This window comes from Chondrus crispus, genomic scaffold (genome assembly GCF_000350225.1).
Source record: "Chondrus crispus Stackhouse genomic scaffold, scaffold_92, whole genome shotgun sequence".
Classification (NCBI taxonomy): Eukaryota; Rhodophyta; class Florideophyceae; order Gigartinales; family Gigartinaceae; genus Chondrus; species Chondrus crispus.
The window spans coordinates 147,177-164,786 of NW_005178811.1; the positions used below are offsets into that span (position 1 = coordinate 147,177).

Sequence of the window (17,610 nt, forward strand, 5' to 3'; positions counted from 1 at the left end):
CAATCCCTCACCGTTTTGCCCCTGATGAAAGAGCACGGGAGCAGCACTGGTCGAGAATGGCAGCTCCGACAACTCTGACGAGGCGGGGCAGGATAAGCCTTTCCACAGCACGACGAGAAGGCTTATCTACCCCTTGTTCCATACACGTGTGCGCTTACTTCGGCCCAACGGAGGTGTCCTTAACTATTTTCGTTGTTAGACCGGAAGCCAGGGCGCGGTGAGTCCTACAGTATGCTGTACAGCCAGTGGATGTCGACATGTACGGAATGGTGATTGTTGAGTAAACGAAACACGTTGGCGCTGTCCATGCCGCTGGGGAGGTTACTGAACTACTGCCCTCGAAAAGTTGACTGCCGTGGTTCGCACGACAACCAAGGCCTCACCTGATTAGATGGGAAAGAGAACAGGGTCCTGCGTTGTTCGGTAACGCCATGCGTTGTCCAGCGTCGTTCTACGGGTGGTGGTTCAACACGTTTTCGCTTCACTGTACCGTACCAGGGTACAGTGCTTTTTCGCGGAGTCTACGGTACAAATGCAGAAGTCAAAGGTCTTTACTGTACCAATGGTACTGTACCGGTACTGTACTGGAGGTCCCCTACCAGGTGACCTCTAACGAAGATAGACGTGACAAATGCGGAAGCAATGCTTCGCCAGCGACGTGTGGAGGGCATCCGAAGCGCTTTGGCACGAATCCGTTGCCCGAAAACGGAGCCGTGAGGGAAGATGGAGAAAGTTAGCCCTCTTTATTTTGGCACCTCTCGAGAGCTTTTCTCCTACGAAGGGGTACACAATCGGTGCCGCCCACCTGATGAAATCGCGAGACGTAAAAGGTATTTATACCTGCTATGAGGGACGGGTGGTGCTGGCATCAGCAAACCTCGTCGCAAGACGGGTTTCGTTTTCGGCATGGGTGCATTTGAGTCATCTGATGGGCCCTAGTGGGGCACTAAAAACAGGTACGGCAGATGGGTAAGGAGAATGGTCGGAGGCGAGCGCGTGCCGAAAGAGTTTTTAATGTTGTTTAGAACTGGGGAGGTGGCTCCACGTTGGTGATTGGGCAGCGGGAACGTCACGGGATCACGGCATTCCCGGGGCCGCGGGAATCGGTGCGTGACGTGACATGCACAGGGGGCCGTTGCTTAAAAAGCCCTCCAGACGCCCGCAAGTGCATCCAGAGGCCGCGGTGAGCGCGCCAAAGCCTCAAAGCGCCAAATTCCCAACTCCAGTGTTTCATACCTCCCCGCATACCCGCCCCCAACCCACCCCCACTCAGCGCACTCAGCGCTCCCTTTCGCCCCACTCTTCTCTTATGCTCAAACCGACCTAACCCCACTTCCCTCACCCACACCCGTGACCTCCCTTCACTCACCGCCGTCCCAGCCTTTGAACGCGACTGCTGTCCCTTGTCACCGTCGCAACTCCGCTCATCTGTATCGCCGTCTTCACGTGTCCCAACACTCCGCCTTCCTCTCCCACCCCTCCCCTCCGACCCCCACCCCCGCACCCCCTACGCCTTAGTTGTGTGCCATCGCCCCGTCCCCTCCACCGTGCCCCTTCCTCTTTGTCTCGTTCCCATCCGGTCGTCCTCGTCGCTTCGCCGTTCGTATCGCCCTCCCGCGCCACATCGCGGGTTCCCTTTCCGCTGCGTCCACCAGTATCTCCAGCGCGCTCTGCGCGCTGTCGGAGGGTGCCTCCCCACCCATGGCGGCTCCCGTGTATTCCCCGGGCGCCCTCATAGTCGAGAACGTCGTCTTGGTCGCCGGCTCTCCGACCGCTTTTGCCGACCGCTACGGCCACGTTCTTACTGCTACATCTTTTGCCAAGCCTGGAGCCAATGTCCAAGCTGCCAACGCCATCCTTCATTTTCTCGTGTGCGCCATCGACCCGGATGCCTCCGCATCCTTCAAACCTTGTTTTCCAATCCTCGACCGCCAACAGGAGCGCGATTTCCGCCGCGTCGTGGATGCACGTCTTGCACTACTTGAAAATGCTAAGCTCATCCCCGCCGGCACCGCTCGCAAGTCGGTCATCTTGTCCGGAGGTGGCGACAAGTTTTTAGATCTTTTGTGGAGTTTATCCGTTCTCGCTGTTCAACAGGCTTGTGTCAGACAGCCAGCCTATGGTTCGGCTTCAAGAATCCGTCTCATGTCTCACAGTGGTCGCACAGATTCAAACTTGACTCACCAATCATCAGCGCGCTCCACTCGTTCGCTTCTGTCTAGCAGCTCAAAAGCAGCGGATCGAGCCGACTCGACCCGTCAGCAGCGCCGCTTTTTGGGTGCTGGCATGGTATCCGCCGCACAGCAAAGAAGCAGGGATGCCGAAGAGATGCGCGCAAGAATCAATGCGGAGCGTGCCACTCTTGCTAGAACGGCCCAAGCAGGACAGGCAGGTGCCAAAACGTGGGCCACGGAGGCCGACTCCCTTAGAGAGAAGATTGGCGATTTTGAGGCCAAGATCAGAAGACTAAAAGGCCAACTTGCGGACATGGGTTTTGATCAGCATGGTGTAGACATTCGAACGACCGCCGATGCCGACCTCGAGAGCGGTCAGATGACTCAGAGTTCCTCTGGTGATGACTTGCGAGGACTGAAGACTTCTCCCATTGAAAGCATGGAATCTGGCTCCTCTGTTGATGAACTTATCGAGCCTACAGACAACGTAGGGATTGTATCTGACTTTCCGAAACTAATGGCCTTCACTGCAGGAACTCCCGAGACTCGATCCGATGTTGAATGCGCCCTCCCTCCCGAAAAGGCTAGACCCACTCAAAAGGAAGAGATCACCGAAACACAGACGTCCCAGCCACTACCGCAAGTTCACGCAAATCCAGAGGATATTGTCGTTTTGGTTCGCGCTGCAACAGATGAACTTGAGCAAGCTACGAATCGCATGGGAGAAATCCAGGAAGCATGCAAGAAGGCAGCCCAGAATACCCTAACTTCGACAGTCTCGCAATCGCAACCTCCCTTTACTTCAAGTGGCACCAAAGCTCCTGCTCCAGGAAAATCTCTGAAGGAGCTCATCGAGTCCTCCGTTCAACGGCAAAGCAACGTAGTACAATCAGCCAAATCTCTCAGCAACGCAGCTATCGAACTAACTCAAAAGTCCCAACAAATGAAGCGACTTCCGCGTGATGAGTCAAATGACTCACTCCGTACTATCGATCCAGTGGCGAATATTTCGAAGCCAACATGGGCGTCAGAGGCTACTGCCGATGCCTCTAACAATTCATTAATCGACCTGGTGGGACTCTCAAGCGCTGATGGATCAAAGTGTTCTTCCGCAGACGAGATTGACACAGCCCGGGACGTGAACCTTGTCACTCAAGCATTGCAGAATGCATCTCCGCAAAAGATACAGAGCACCGCCTCTTCTGGTAGTAGTGGTCGACGTCTAAGAGAATCACGAAGATCCAGCGAACGACGTCAGCAGAGAAACCGGGCCACACGGAAGCCGACACCGCTTGCCTCCCGTGAGCAAGTAACCAATCCATATGCCAACATTACTCCTCTAGCTGCGAAAAACCCGCGCAGTGTGAGGTTTGCCGCGTTGCCCCCATCCTATAGTGCAAACCGAAGCGACTTTCCAGGTGGGCTTGGGGTGGGGCGCAATCCCGCCGAAGTGTTTCCTTCCCCGGCGCATCTACAACGGATGGTTGATGGGAATAAGATTGCCGAAGCCGTCCCCCTCTCTCGGAGATATAGCGAGGCAGACGTTGCAGACGGCGGAAGAGCCTCTGCACGTGCCCTTCGCTCTGAACAGACAGAGTCTCCTGTCCGAAAAGGAGGGGCATACTCGCGGAAATCAGAGCATCATCGCAGAACGTCATCTGTGGATGAGAAGGTTGGAGGGCCGAGCCCTTCCAAGCCTTCCTCATCCACCACTAGAATGACACGGACACAGACTCCTCGGAGAATAGTTCGCCGGAAAGAAACACTCCAAAGATCCTTCATTTCTAAGCGGCAGCCTCCGGCGGCACAGATTGCCTCAGCAGAATCAACTGCATCAACCGATGAGGGTGATGGACAGTCTGAACCATTGAAGGAGGTTACTAAAGAGGACCAAGCTTCCTTGTCCACTGCTGCTTCTCTTGGTACTCAGATGGTAAGGGAGTGTGAACCAGCTCAGACACTAGCTGCAGCCGGGACGGAAGTTGAATGCACCGATAACTTGAAGATTGACGTCGCCACCAAAACTGAGGAAGTCCCTGCGAGTACCACAGGCTCTATGTCGGATGAGGATCCAACGCCTGAGGAGAAGAGCTGCCCACCACAATCACGCAGTGTCAAGAAAGCACTTGAAGTCGAAAGCAAGGCGACCGTCGGCCAAACCCCTCGGCCGTCCGATGTCAACACAGTTCCGAAGAGACTGTTCATGACACCGGAAACCCCCGCGACGTCTGTCTCTGCGAGCGGTAACTCATCTACTCTTTCGAAAAAGCCTGGCTTTGCACTGCGGTCGCTGGGGTCAGTGCTTGGGAAAAAGCAGATGCTGCGAACCGCTTCGACCGATTCCGGGTCCTCAGAACCAAAAATGCCTCCATCGGCTAGTGACGATGACCTAATACTCTCACCGCATCCGAGGACCTCAACAGCAGCGAAACTCTCCCAAACTGCGAGAAGTGCAGACGGGTTCTTTGCTGGGCAGACTGCTCAGCAATGGCAACAAAGTTCGGTCCAGAGGCCAAGTTCAGCCCCTCACCCGGAAAAGCCCGAGAAGCGCTTTGACCCAAATTCGAGCTTCTTGAATTCGAAGGGCAGAGGACATTCCACGACGTCATCATCAGCACGGAAAAGTCGGGTTCGGAATTTTAAGGCCCGCCTCGCTGCAGCGCTAAAGTAGACCTTCAACAGGTAGTGGCACGGAAGAAGTCTTAGCAAAAGCACTCAAAAGCCTGAGATTGTATCTTTACACATACTTCTAATAGTAATTGGACCGGATAAACTTAGTTGCAGCACACGAGACCCTCTTTTCGCGGGCGTTCATTTGAGTCCTTCCTATTGAAAAAGCTTAGGTCATCAACCCCTTCGCACTCTTCAGAGTGTCGCGAAATGCTAGTTACCTTACCTTCTGGACGTGTCGGTTTAAAAGAACGTTTCTGGCTTGGGGCCTTCTCCTTCGAGGGCATTTCTCTTTCGTCATTGCTGTAAGTAGAGTTGTCTCCAAGTGTGGGCCGCATTGAAGCAGTGCTTACTTGATCAAGCTGCAGTGGTCCTGCACAGAGCATCGGTCGGCTCGGGTCAGGTATATATCGCAGACGCTTCGGGCATCGTTGTCCGGTCGGAGTCCGTTTGTCCGCCCCGCGTTTGCGTCTGTTCAATGCCTTTTCGGATGCCCCAACTGATCCATCTGCTGGTTCAACAGTAGCACCGCCAGCCAAAATTTCAAATTTGCTGCATGCAGATTCATCAGCAGTTTCGCTGTTCAAATTTTCTTCCTCGACATGCTGGGCACTTTGGTCCGCTCCATGCTCTATTCTCCTCTGTGCGGTGTGCGACCGAGAGGTACTCCTGCATGCATCGCTTCGAGTATCAGCCGCTCCTCGACGACGCGAAGCGGCAGGGTTGACATTGTGTATTGAGCGCATGTGTCTCTGCAAGACCACTAAATATGAAAAACTTTGTCCGCAAATTGGACAGCCAAATGCGTTCGGTTGGGTATGTTTGCTGCGAATATGTGACCGAAGATTTGAACGTGAAGTGAAAGCAGCGATGCAACTTGCAAATTCACATTCAAACCTCTTCCTATCTGCCGCCACACTCTCGTGCGTCTGCATGTGTTTTTTTAACCCAGATGATGTTCGAAATCGACGACCGCACTCCTCGCATTCCTTCGGGCTAGGGGGATGTACAGCCTTCATGTGCTTCTGCAGTTGAGAAAATTTGTCAAAAGACTCCTTTCCCGCACAATTGCCTTCAAGACACACATATCTGTCATCCCCCCAGCTATGCCAAAGCAGATGCTTTCGCAGTTTCGACGGTGTCGCAAACACCCTTTCACACCCATCTTCAGTGCACGGGTAAGGAAGCTTCCCAGTGTGTAACGAACGGTGCGTAGCTAGCTGCCGCTTCTTCCTAAACGATTGTCCACAGTCATCGCATTCGTACGGAGTTGGTCTATCGTGGAGATCGCGATGGCGTTTGAGCTTGTTCGCTGTGGGAAACTTCTTGCAGCAGGCAGATACATCGCACTCGTACTCCCATTGATTGCGGGAATGTGCGGAAAGCTCGTGGCGATGCAAGTTGTCTTTTCGCGCGTAGGATTTGTCGCATCCTTCAGCGCTGCACATGTAGGGGCGGTCTCCAGTGTGCACTGCTTTGTGACGTGTCAAATGCCCGCTCATAGAGAACCCGCGCCCGCATACATCGCATTTGTGTTCCACATCCCGTCGGCGGCCCATGTCGATTTCTGCTTTGTCAACACTCATACGCTGCGAAACAGCGGATGAAGATGTTGATGCTCTGCCCAAACAACCGAAATGCGTTATACAAAGATTAAGGCCAAACCGCTCCCTCACACACAAAGCAAATACAGTGCCCGCGCGATAACTGCAAGCTCCGATAACTGCAAGTAGGATACCCGATAAATGAAACGGCAACTGGGGAACCATTTCCGGAGTCACTCAAACATTACTAAAATATAGGACCGTTTCAGATCCGATAACTGCAACGTTTGTAACATACCTCCAGAGCGTATATGGGCTGTTTTGAAGGGGTTGGAAAATATTCAGCCTTCGATCAGGCGACAGATGGTCGACGGCCAAGACAGTCAAAATATATATATGTTTTTCAAATAAAATTTTGAGGTGCTGGGTCCTAGAATCTTATGGGATGCATGGTACCCTTCGAAGGGTAGGCCTTACCATAATATTCGATAACTGAAAATTCGCGATAACTGCAACAAAGGGGGGTCTCCCCAGATGTTGCAGTTATCGCGCGGGCACTGTATGCCCTGATTCAAGAGAAAGGGAGAAAATTGCTGCCCCAGCCCTTCAAATGTTACGTGAGTTTGCCTTTGGTGCTCTACATGTAGCCTACTACGAGCATTGAGAGACGATTTCCACCGCCTTGCACCCTCCGTTCGCGATCGGTGGACACGGTGGACCTGTTGCTGCAAAGATTTACACAAAAATACCTGTCCAACTACACGTGTGGAACTGCCCATACACGTGTATGAGGTGGGGTCACCGACGTCTACAAGGAGTGGCGGAACAACTCAGCATGATATGCAACAAGCCGCGATTTCATTAAATCATGTTTTTGCGCGCAATTGCGCGCAAAAACTGCCAGATAATGCTGCAAAATGAAAAAATCACCACTTCGGCCTTCTTCAAGTGACCCACCGATAATCGCGATCAACCATCCAAATCGAGATCCCCCATGCCTTCCAAGGGTCCCTGTAGCCCATCTCCATCATGGAGATGTAACGTGTAAGTCGTGGCTACCATTGTCTAAAGTCGTTTCTTCATGAAGAATCATGAAGTTTCTTAGTTTCTGCATGAATAAACAAGCAAAAAGCAAAAATGAAAAAACAACCCGAAATCGCGGGCAACAAGAGCCCAAGCCCTCCGACTTTGACGTATCATCGCGGAAGAATACTAGGATACTACAAGGCAAAAATTCCTGAAGGTTCTCTACAGGTGGTCAAGTGACGCTGGGCTACTGCGAAGGTCATTTCGAAGTTGTGCTATCAATATCATCTTCGCGACAATATACAATGGCAGTTGAAGAAACACGCAAAGGTGCGCCTCAGGGCGAAGTGCCAGAAGACGCAGCGACGGGATGCCCTGGAGTTGAAGCGGATACGGCGGGCAAAGCAGATTCCTGCGCGGGCTGTCCAAATCAAGCGGCGTGCGCCTCTGGTGAAGCCGCAAACAAGGGACCGGACCCAGATGTTTTAGCAATTGCACGCCGTCTGAAAACAGCTGTGAAACACAAAATCCTCGTGCTTTCAGGGAAGGGCGGCGTTGGAAAAAGCACAGTCGCGGCACAACTCAGTTTAGCTTTGAGTGCCAACCACTCCCTAGACGTCGGTTTACTAGATGTCGACGTTTGTGGGCCAAGTGCACCCCAAATGCTTGGGGTTAGCGACGAGGAGGTGCGCATGAGCAATTCCGGGTGGAGTCCTGTGTACGTAGAGGAAAATCTCGGGGTCATGAGCATTGGCTTCATGTTGCCGACAAAGGACGACGCCATCATCTGGAGGGGAGTGCGAAAGACGGGGTTGATTAAACAGTTCCTCCGTGACGTCGATTGGGGAGAGTTGGATTATTTGATTGTCGACGCTCCACCAGGGACGAGCGATGAGCATATCTCCCTTGTGCAAATGCTCGCGGAGTCAAATGTTGACGGAGCACTCATTGTGACGACGCCACAGGAAGTATCCTTGATAGATGTTCGCAAGGAGATCAACTTTTGTCGGAAGAGTGGAACTAGGGTCCTGGGCGTTGTAGAAAATATGGCCGGTTTCGTATGTCAGCACTGCCAGGGCTGCACAGATATATTCTTTCCAAGTAGCGGTGGTGCGGAGAGGATGTGCAAGGAAATGGATGTGCCATATCTTGGGAAGATTCCATTGGACCCCAGTATTTCCCGGGCTGGAGAATTAGGCCGCTCCGTGTTCCAAGAAGAGGGAAACGCTGCTTCGCCTGGTGTTGGTGCATTACGGAAGCTTGTCGCGAAAGTACGCGTCACGGTTGGGGACTTGAACAAATCTGAGGTTTCCGATGAGAAGTCGTCCGAAGCTGCAAAAGTCGGAAATGTTTCAAGTTAGGAGAACTATTGTCTGTTGTAGTGTACACTACCTGTAATATGTGCTTTATCCGTTCTACCGAAAATCATGTATATGCTCCAGAGCTGCGATTCGCAGAAGGCCGTAGCGGCTGCTGCTGAGTGATAGAACACATATCGAAGACTAATTACAAGGAACCTTGTCCTCGCGCTCCTCCACACTCTACTGCTCCTGCACGAAATACTTTCCCTTTTTCACTATGCATGGCGAAAAGTTTCGTGGTTGCCAAACGTTCGCCACATGATGTGTGTGAAGAAAGGAAACGAACGAAAGGGGTGCGTTCTCTCGCAGCGATGGTCGTTCTTGGCAGACGCCGTTCTTGGGCTTAGTTGATAGGCAGGTTGGCGTACCTCCGCTTGGCCAATACCAGGAACTCGCCTTTGTTGTGCCAGAGTTCTGCAGCCTGATTGTTAAGAGGGGAGTCATTGTTAGGGGTCTCGAGAAGCCCTTGGATGGAAAGAAGGAGAGTGGTGACGGTGTATGTGGCGCTCCACTTGTCTTTGAGGATGTCAAGGCAGATGTTGCCACTCATGTCGATGTTGGGGTGAAAGATAGGCGTTTCAAATTTGACAGTCGGTGGAGCCATTGGATAATTTTGAGGAAAGGCCATTGAAAGGGTGAACTGCATGTCGGCGTAAACGCCGTTGTCGGCACCCTCCACCGTGCCTTTCCAGTTGGTGAGGTCGTCACCGTCGGGAAAGGCACTGACGCCAGAGATGGGGTCCATCATGAGCTGCATAAGCTCCGTTTGGAGACGCTTCGCGACTTGGTTTTGAGATGACATGGTGGCACGTGTGAGACGGCGGAGCGCGACGACGGGTGCGTCAAGGAAGTACGCGTCCACGGCTATCGGTGTCTACCGCGGGTTCTGATGGCTCAGGATGGGGATGGGAATTTATAGTGTTCGAGGGAAACAGGTTTTCGTGGGTGTGTGGAGTAGAGAGCGGTGCGGTGCAGTCAACTTGTGAGGAGTATGTTTGAGGGAGGGGGGGGGGGGGGGGGGGGGGGGGGGGTATTTGTCGTACATTTGGAAAAGGCACCCGTTACAGGGTGGTTCTTCAACGTTGCATGGCGGCCAGTACGGATGTAGAAGAAGAAAAATGCATATTTGGTAGAGTGGGGGCTGGTATGGATGTAGTGGCTACTGGGAATCCCAGCATCCCAGTCTGGGATGCTGGGGTGTACTGACTACAGTACTGTATCGAGCGCGACTCTTGTCACAGTGTCTTGACACGATGCTTAACGATACGAGTCGATGGACCTACAAACGTAGCAGCGGTCGTCTGTTTGCATCCGTGTGGGGCTTGCAAGAGGAGATGAAAAAGCCGTTTGGTGCCGGCAGAGCGGAGCGGAGGTGGCGGTAAGTTGCCGATGAGCGTGCTCTTTGGGACGTTACGGGCGTATTGTACCAATGGTACTGAAAAAATATGGGTGGCAGTAGGTCGAAAGGGTGAATTATGGCGCAAACGCGAGGGTCGCTATCCTACCGTATGAAAAGTTTCTACAACGAATCCAAAAAATAAATGCTAAATTTGTTTTCTCAGTTGCAGCTGACTTCACCGCATTCCAAAAAGTCATGGCTGTAATATAATGTAATTACCAATGTCTGTAAGCAACATACATCCAATCATGACGCGTTTCATGAACTCCTCTCTATTCGACGAGCTCGCCTTGTTTTCCCGACCGTTACGCTTGCGAGGTTGCCCCATCCGCAACGTCCCATACTCCTGCATTTTGAAAATTACCCCACCTTCTAAACGGATCCCTACAACGTCACACCCGACGGGAACGTTCAAACTTACTCCCTTTCACGATTTCCAGAACCATCATGAACCATCCTGGCGACTGCGGGTCAACCACTCCTCGCCCCCTGGATCCTCACTATCCACTTCTTCGTCCTCGGTCTTCTCGCTTCTACACCCTTCTTCCTCCATCTGCTCTCTTCTAGCCCTGTTCCTTGACGGTCGCCGACAACTTCCCCTTGCTGACCACGGCTTCAGTCCCTGCTCTCTTTTCTACGAAACTCAGTTTTACGCCACCTTGCACAACTAGTTCCCAATGCGAGAAACAATTTCGGGCCCGCAAGCCATCCCGGCTTATCGCTTGGGAACCGTAGCCCGTGCTCTCACCTTTGCAGAGGCCACTCCCGCTGTGCGCCCCAAACCAGACGCCGAATTTCATCCCATGCCTCTCACAACTAATGCCGCTAGTGCCAAAACCGAACCTCTTGTCGATCCGGATGTCAAGCCTTCGCATTCTAGCGGATCAGCCATCCGCGTCGTGCTACGCGTCCGCCCACTTTCGGAGTTGGAAAAGAAGCATAGCCCCGTCTCCAGCGTCACTCGCAACCTGAAGAATGAGTGCACAGTCCACATCCGCCCTGCAAATCCAAAAAAACACCCCGTCGCTGTGCGTAACGCAGGTCGCGCGACATTCAAGTTTGCGCATATTTTTGATGAGGCGAGCTCGCAAAGCAACATCTTTGAACAGACGACTCTACCGATGATTGCCGGCTTATTCAATGGGCAAAGCGCCGTTGTTTTCGCTCACGGGGTTACCTGCTCGGGCAAAACTTGGACCATTCAAGGCTGCGATGAACACCCTGGGATTTTGCCCAGATCTTTGGATGTTATTGTCAATTCCATTGCATTTGCAAAGGGAGATGGCTTGTTGCAAGAGTCCACAGTAAGCGACAGTGTTGCACAGCTCACGTCAGGAAAGCAAGACTTCGGGATGCGGAGAAAGAGGACGCGTGCTGGCAAGGGTAGTGCAAAGAACAAAATGCATGACTCAAATTACATCGAAGTGAGTGGAGACATTGAGTATAAGATTTTCGCCTCATATTTAGAAGTTTATAATGAGCAGTGTTACGATCTCTTTGAGAAGTCCCAATCATTGGAGAACACACCGTACGAAGATGAAGTATGCGTCAATGAAAGGGAAAGAAGCTGTGTTGAAACCCCTGCAGAACCAAGGGAGAGCAAGAGAGCAAAAAGGAAGATTCTGAAACTCAAAATGAACCGGGATCGAGAAGTGTATCCCGAGGGCATCACTGAAATTGAAATACGCAACTGTGCAGATATCGATCGATTGCTCGAATTCGGACAGCAAAACCGTAGTGTAGCTCACACAAAAGCGAACGAAGTCAGTTCGCGAAGCCATGCGGTCTTCTTCATTACACTCAAGATGTCAGAGACGCTGAAGGGGCCGAGTGGTCATCCGAGAACAAGACATCGCACCTCAAAGCTGTCAATTGTTGACCTTGCAGGTAGCGAGCGAACTGGAAGAACCAACAACGCGGGGAACGGCGTGCGCCAAACAGAAACAAACAAAATCAATTCGTCGTTGATGAACCTTGGCCGTTGTCTCCAGGTCATGCGTCGTAACCAACGCACTCAAAAAACCGATCCATTGCGGAAGCTAGAAATAGTTCCCTTTCGTCATAGCCGACTCACTCATTTGCTCCAGAACTGTCTTGAAGCAGGCTCAGCAGTTATGATCGCGAATGTCTCACCAACAATGACAGACTCAGATGAGACAATCCAAGCCCTTAGATGTGCAGCAATCGCTCAGGAGGTCACACTTGTTCCAAACCGAAAGATGAATGTACTGAAAGACCGCACGAATAATATGAATCAGCTACTAATACGCCCGGCCCCGGCCCCCTCTAAGAGAATCCGAGGGAGCACGAAAAAAGGTGCGTCCAGAAACTTGAGACAAAATGATTTGACGAAACAGGATCCCGCCTTTGTCACCATTCCGAAATCTGAATATGAGGAAATGACGTCTTCCATAGCAACTATGAAGAAGGAGATTACGTTTTCGCGGATGGAGAATGAAGAGGAAAAATGCAACAATCTTGAAAACGAGCGGCGCATAGCGCAAATGACAGAAGAAATGGACATGCTGTTTCGGGATAAGGAGCGTTTAATTGATCGTCTGGCCGACTCCGAGGCTAGGCTGTGCGTAGTAGAAACTGAGATTCGTGAAGAGATGGCGGAGGGAACGGAACAGCTCCTTAAACAAGTCCACGATGCATACGAAAAACAACTAAATGAAGTGCTTCGTGAGAGGGACGATCTCGGCGATACTGGGGAAAGCTTCAGCAGCGAAGGTTACAGGAGAGTTTCTAAGGTCCATACAGAGGGCAAGGAACAAGCAGAGGCCATGGCCGCACGACTGGCAAGGCGAGCCTCAAAGGCAGCTTTTGAGAGTGTGAGGTTTCCTCTGGCTGACCCCCAGCAAGAGATAGGCGATGAAGTAGAGAGCACAGGTGAATGGGAGACCGAAGGCGACGAGTATATAGAGGCCGACGATGTGGATGACTACATCGAGGAATCTGACTGATCGCAACCACCTATAGAATAAACAAATTCTGGACGTAAAGGAAAGCCCAAGCTAGAAGCCCAGGGGGGGACTGGTAAACATCCGCGGATGTATCCCGTTCTGGATGGGTTCTACTCTTGGGGAATTAATTGAGGCTATTACCATCATCGGGCGAGTCAAATTTACGATCCACCAGCTGATACCTCCACCGGAGAGTTCTTTTGCGTTGCATTTGTTTCCTCAGTCATATCCTTCGAGTTTCTCCAGTTCTCAACGAATCTAGAATACGGGTACAAACTTGGGTGGCCATCACTCCAAAGAACATCGAGTGCATAATTTCCTACCGGTGCCAACTTCATGGGTCGGACGTCATCTGAGACATCGGCTGGGTCCAACTTCTGAGCACCGGTCATTTCATCTACACAAAGGGCACACCGACATTGTCTTCTCAGTGTTGCTGGCCAAATCTTTTGCGTCGTCTCCGTGTTTGGCATTCTGACGTTGATGTTCCCTGACGCCTCGTCCCATTGAACATCAGGAATGCCCAAGCCGCCATACTGAATTTTGGCTACTTCTTGGACCACTGCAGACGCAAGCCTCTGATACTCGTCGCTGAGCATTGACTTAGGATTCGCTACAACATACGGGATCCCACTATCGCTCTTTTCAGAAAGTTCAGGATCGATCGGCATTGAGAATGAATCGGTAATGCCATACTGTTCTATTAGGCGCTGCTGATGGCCTTTTCCAAATATGTGATGCTTCACGCCGGTGTCCGGCGCAACGAAGTATGACATATTCTCGACCACTGCAACACTTGGCACGCTTACCTTGTCGAACATATCTATTCCCTTGACAACATCAACAAACGAAAGCTTTTGAGGTGTAGTTACAATGACAGCTGCAGTCATGTTGATAATTTGACTGAGGGTCAGTTGAACGTCCCCTGTGCCGGGGGGTAAGTCAATGACAAGATAATCAAGAACTCCCCACTCCGTCGTGGTGAGAAGCTGATTCAAAACGTTTGCAATCATGGGTCCTCGCATGATGGCTGAATCTGGATTCACATATCCGAACGACATCAACTTGACGCCGTGCGCCTCAAGTGGTCTTATCCGCCCGTCTTTGAACTGCACAGCACGCTCTTCTGGTTCCACAAGCGTAGGTAAGCTGGGGCCGTAAATATCAGCATCCATGATACCAACTCTTGCTCCTCGAGAGGCTAGCGAGAAAGCTAGGTTCACAGCCGTGGTACTCTTCCCAACGCCCCCTTTACAGCTAGCGACGGCAACGATGGCCCCAATGTTGTCCAGCGCGCCAGTAGGGGTGGGAACATTCGCACTGGGAGGAGCAGCTGTCATTATGACGTTCGCCTTGCCCACGAACGAGATGTCTTCCGCCAAGCGCTTGCAGTCACTCTTGAATATATCTTTCACCGGGCATGCTGGAGTCGTCAGTTCAACTTTGAAGCTCACATCGTACATGCCTTTTAGTCCTGGCACTTCTGAAAACTCGACGTCCTTGATAAATCCGAGTGTTACGATATCCTGGCCCAGGTCTGGGTCTATGACTGTGCTCAGCGCTTTAAACAGTGCCTGCTTGCGATCGACATCTGTGGATGTGGAGCAAGCTTGGATGACACACCTACCAGGGCATGTGGGGAATTGGGTTATGCTCCTTCTGGCGCATCGCTGCCGACGAGAAGGGATAGTCCGGCTAGTAACTACTGTGCCGAGGAACAAGGACGAGGCCACTCCCCCAAGCGACGTCACAAAAGCCATGGAGCAGAGCAATGGTATTTGGATTTTGAGAGAATCCAGGGGGAGAATGCGTGGTCCTGTTCCTTTTGGCTTCGGTCGTAGCGAGAAAGATGTCCAGCTGTGAACCGTGCCGTAAGGTGCCTGCGACGAAAGGAGAACTGCTTCCAAAGAAAGTGTTGGCAAACGACGAGTCACCTGTCGATGAGTCGTTGCGTTCAATATTTCTGTTTTGTGAAAAATATGGATGGTACCCTTGGTGCAGTATGACTGGTCTCTTATCGGAAAGCTTCACCAAACAACAACATAGGCGCGAAGGATATGGAAATGTGGTTCACAGAAATGTGCTTGCGTAAACCCTCTAATCTAATCTGTCAATCATTGATTTTCCAGTGTTGAGCTCCCGACCATATCATGGCGGGCCCAGGCTCGACCTCAAGAGCCGTCTTTATCACGTTAACGTGGACACGTTTGCAGAATTTTAGGAATTCATGAAAATATATTGAAAGAAGTCGCCTCCGTACACGTGTACAGTATTTAGAGTTCTGCAGAGTCCACCTTTAGCTTGTTGCTGACATCGACATCCTGCTCTGTGTACAGCTACATCAAGTGCTTGTTGAAGAGTAGTAACAGTTACATAGTTCCTGATTGCATGATCGCGCCTTCAAACTTACCGAAACCCAGACGAGGTAAGTGCAGATTGTACTAGGCCAACCTCTTCGAGACCTGTAGTTTACATAGCGGGAAAGAGGCAGGGAGGGGCCCACAAAATGTCAAGAGCCTCAGTGGCAAAACGACATAAATATTTAAGTCTCATATCGCAATCACCCTGTACAGAGACCCGAATCTCCCATTTTCAGTAACAAAAGATGAGCGAGAGCGCCAGAACTTCGCTCAAGGAGAAATGTATCGGCCCATTTTTTAGAGAAAGCCATGCGACAGTATCTCCTGACACTGGGACACTGGCTGTTAAGGAGGACAAAACAAGGCTAGTGAGTTTCACTACATTCTCGGAGAAAGATTCGAACCCACTTAATTGCTCGTCGAGTAAAATGAATCCTCTGCGGCAGATCTAAAAAAAACATTTGTAGTGCCAGAAGACGCTTTCGTGTTACAATTACGTGTCTACGAAGCATACATGCTGTCCTTCTTTTACCTTTTTGACAATATGGTGTCCCAGAGTAACGTTTCGTTGGCATAAACTTGCGTGCTGACATTTTCCGTACAAAGAATGCTGGACAACAAAAGTAATCTCCATTGGATATAACTCAAATCACGCAAACCCCAGAATTATCAAGAAGAAGAACTACCGCTGGCCGTGAACTAAGATCCCGTCCAGCTGCATTTAGTAGAGTTTCATGAATATGGTAGAAATGAGTTTTATCCGCACTGTGATGACCATTACTTATATCGCACAGTATGTGATACTATCTTCTCGGTGAAGTCAAAATCAAACCCCTGCAGATCTGTATCTCCTTTAGATGCCTCAGGATCAAATACCATAGGACAATCATTCATAGCTGTACGCATTATCCCTCTTTCATGCGGGACGCTATTAAACTCAAGAAAATAGGGACTTCTCCAGTGAGTTCCACTGAAGCCATTGACTGCGCTTATATATCATACTAAAACGATACAAGGATGTGGAAATTTCAGAATGCTAAATCCAGTATCCAGCGTCTTGTTGCAGCAAACAATAAGTCTTTTCTCTATCCCTGAATACGTTCTCGTGATGGTATAGAAAGCGGCATGCACCAGCTGGGTTCAATTTCAAGAGAATGGATTGCTCTCGAGGGGGTTTTTTCGTTTTCAGAGCATTGCACGCTTCGAATTTGGGTTATCATCCTTCGTTTTTTTTCTGTGTCTTCTTGCGTCATGGTATAAAAGGGCACGTGGAAGGCTTCTGTGAGGACACACAGCGCTTGCTACGATAGAAATTGCAACCAGCTCATTGATATATTGAGCATTGGACGAACGAGTAACTTTCTTCATCTGCGCAGGGAAATGGTACCCCTCTCTCTAGTACCAGAGAAAGCTGCACCTCCGAAGCCTGTCGCCTTTTTTTCACAAAGAAATGTGGACCTCACTCTTGCATCCCCGCAAGTAGTCTCTTTGAGAGACCTCGGCTCCTGTGCACGATTGGCAGTCGACGAATTCAGCACTTCAGTTTTTGAAGAGTACATTGACTATCCTCTCGAAAGACAAAAGAAAATCTCAGCAGAGAAAGCCGTCGGTGATTTCGAAGCGGCAGTGACCCGCACGAAAGATCTAATCACTAAATGTGAAGATGGCGTGTCCCCCGAGGTGGAAATAGCTTTCAAAAATGCAGAAGATTCATTTAACTCAATTGCCCTCATCTTCAATAGAGGGGTAGTTAGGTATGAGCGAAGACTGTCTCTCTACATGAAATGCAGCCCACTTACGAGAGGGATTCTGTCCCCACGAGAGGGAAAGCAATGGGATCCATGGGCTGATGACGCAGCATCTCCTCGCCGTGAAGAGTTTGCAGAAATGAGCTTCACTGTCATTGTCTTGGCTGTGTTTAGCTCATTTCTAGTCGGATATTTACTCTCATCCTACGATATCGGAAAGGCATCTTCAGATCACATGCAGCAGCCGTGGTCTGCTGTCGGAGCGTCGCTTCATGTCAAGAATGTTACCAAATTTTCGCCGATTTCTTTTCTACTGCGTGCCGGAAGCTTTGAAACTAACAAGGTAGCGAGGAGGCTCAATG

General features: G+C 50.8%; 7 protein-coding genes; 4 read left to right on the top strand and 3 right to left on the bottom strand.

Moving 5' to 3' along the window:
* Nucleotides 1-4,104: 4,104 nt before the first annotated feature.
* On the top strand, nt 4,105-4,845 carry CHC_T00008038001 (hypothetical protein). Its single transcript, XM_005711879.1, has one exon. The coding sequence runs from the start codon at nt 4,105-4,107 to the stop codon at nt 4,843-4,845; it is 741 nt and encodes a 246-aa protein (XP_005711936.1).
* A 103-nt stretch (nt 4,846-4,948) lies between these two features.
* On the bottom strand, nt 4,949-6,613 carry CHC_T00008039001 (hypothetical protein). The gene has a single exon (XM_005711880.1). It carries the CDS (start codon nt 6,611-6,613, stop codon nt 4,949-4,951), a length of 1,665 nt encoding a protein of 554 aa, XP_005711937.1.
* Nucleotides 6,614-7,719: 1,106 nt separating this feature from the next.
* Nucleotides 7,720-8,954, top strand: CHC_T00009005001 (Nucleotide-binding protein). XM_005711881.1 is given in 2 exon segments: nt 7,720-8,775; nt 8,776-8,954. 1 exon segment carries the CDS (start codon nt 7,720-7,722, stop codon nt 8,773-8,775), a length of 1,056 nt encoding a protein of 351 aa, XP_005711938.1. The 3' UTR covers nt 8,776-8,954.
* Nucleotides 8,955-9,118: 164 nt separating this feature from the next.
* Nucleotides 9,119-9,577, bottom strand: CHC_T00009526001 (ubiquitin-conjugating enzyme E2). Its single transcript, XM_005711882.1, has one exon. It carries the CDS (start codon nt 9,575-9,577, stop codon nt 9,119-9,121), a length of 459 nt encoding a protein of 152 aa, XP_005711939.1.
* A 1,400-nt stretch (nt 9,578-10,977) lies between these two features.
* On the top strand, nt 10,978-13,272 carry CHC_T00009265001 (Kinesin-like Protein). Its single transcript, XM_005711883.1, has 4 exons — nt 10,978-11,421; nt 11,569-11,678; nt 11,781-13,110; nt 13,204-13,272. Exons 1-4 carry the CDS (start codon nt 10,978-10,980, stop codon nt 13,270-13,272), a joined length of 1,953 nt encoding a protein of 650 aa, XP_005711940.1.
* A 16-nt stretch (nt 13,273-13,288) lies between these two features.
* On the bottom strand, nt 13,289-14,900 carry CHC_T00008040001 (hypothetical protein). XM_005711884.1 is given in 2 exon segments: nt 13,289-13,301; nt 13,302-14,900. The coding sequence occupies 1 exon segment, from the start codon at nt 14,898-14,900 to the stop codon at nt 13,302-13,304; it is 1,599 nt and encodes a 532-aa protein (XP_005711941.1). The 3' UTR covers nt 13,289-13,301.
* Nucleotides 14,901-14,989: 89 nt separating this feature from the next.
* Nucleotides 14,990-15,232, top strand: CHC_T00008041001 (hypothetical protein). Its single transcript, XM_005711885.1, has one exon. It carries the CDS (start codon nt 14,990-14,992, stop codon nt 15,230-15,232), a length of 243 nt encoding a protein of 80 aa, XP_005711942.1.
* Nucleotides 15,233-17,610: the final 2,378 nt, after the last annotated feature.

Bases quoted from the DNA above. Each gene is read 5' to 3' on its own strand.
- CHC_T00008038001 (XM_005711879.1), top strand. From the start codon at position 4,105: ATGGTAAGGGAGTGTGAACCAGCTCAGACACTAGCTGCAGCCGGGACG.
- CHC_T00008039001 (XM_005711880.1), bottom strand. From the start codon at position 6,613: ATGGTTCCCCAGTTGCCGTTTCATTTATCGGGTATCCTACTTGCAGTT.
- CHC_T00009005001 (XM_005711881.1), top strand. From the start codon at position 7,720: ATGGCAGTTGAAGAAACACGCAAAGGTGCGCCTCAGGGCGAAGTGCCA.
- CHC_T00009526001 (XM_005711882.1), bottom strand. From the start codon at position 9,577: ATGTCATCTCAAAACCAAGTCGCGAAGCGTCTCCAAACGGAGCTTATG.
- CHC_T00009265001 (XM_005711883.1), top strand. From the start codon at position 10,978: ATGCCTCTCACAACTAATGCCGCTAGTGCCAAAACCGAACCTCTTGTC. The intron at 11,679-11,780 runs GTCCCAATCATT...GGAGAGCAAGAG, and splicing joins TGTTACGATCTCTTTGAGAA to AGCAAAAAGGAAGATTCTGA. The intron at 13,111-13,203 runs GTGGATGACTAC...CTAGAAGCCCAG, and splicing joins AGTATATAGAGGCCGACGAT to GGGGGGACTGGTAAACATCC.
- CHC_T00008040001 (XM_005711884.1), bottom strand. From the start codon at position 14,900: ATGGCTTTTGTGACGTCGCTTGGGGGAGTGGCCTCGTCCTTGTTCCTC.
- CHC_T00008041001 (XM_005711885.1), top strand. From the start codon at position 14,990: ATGTCCAGCTGTGAACCGTGCCGTAAGGTGCCTGCGACGAAAGGAGAA.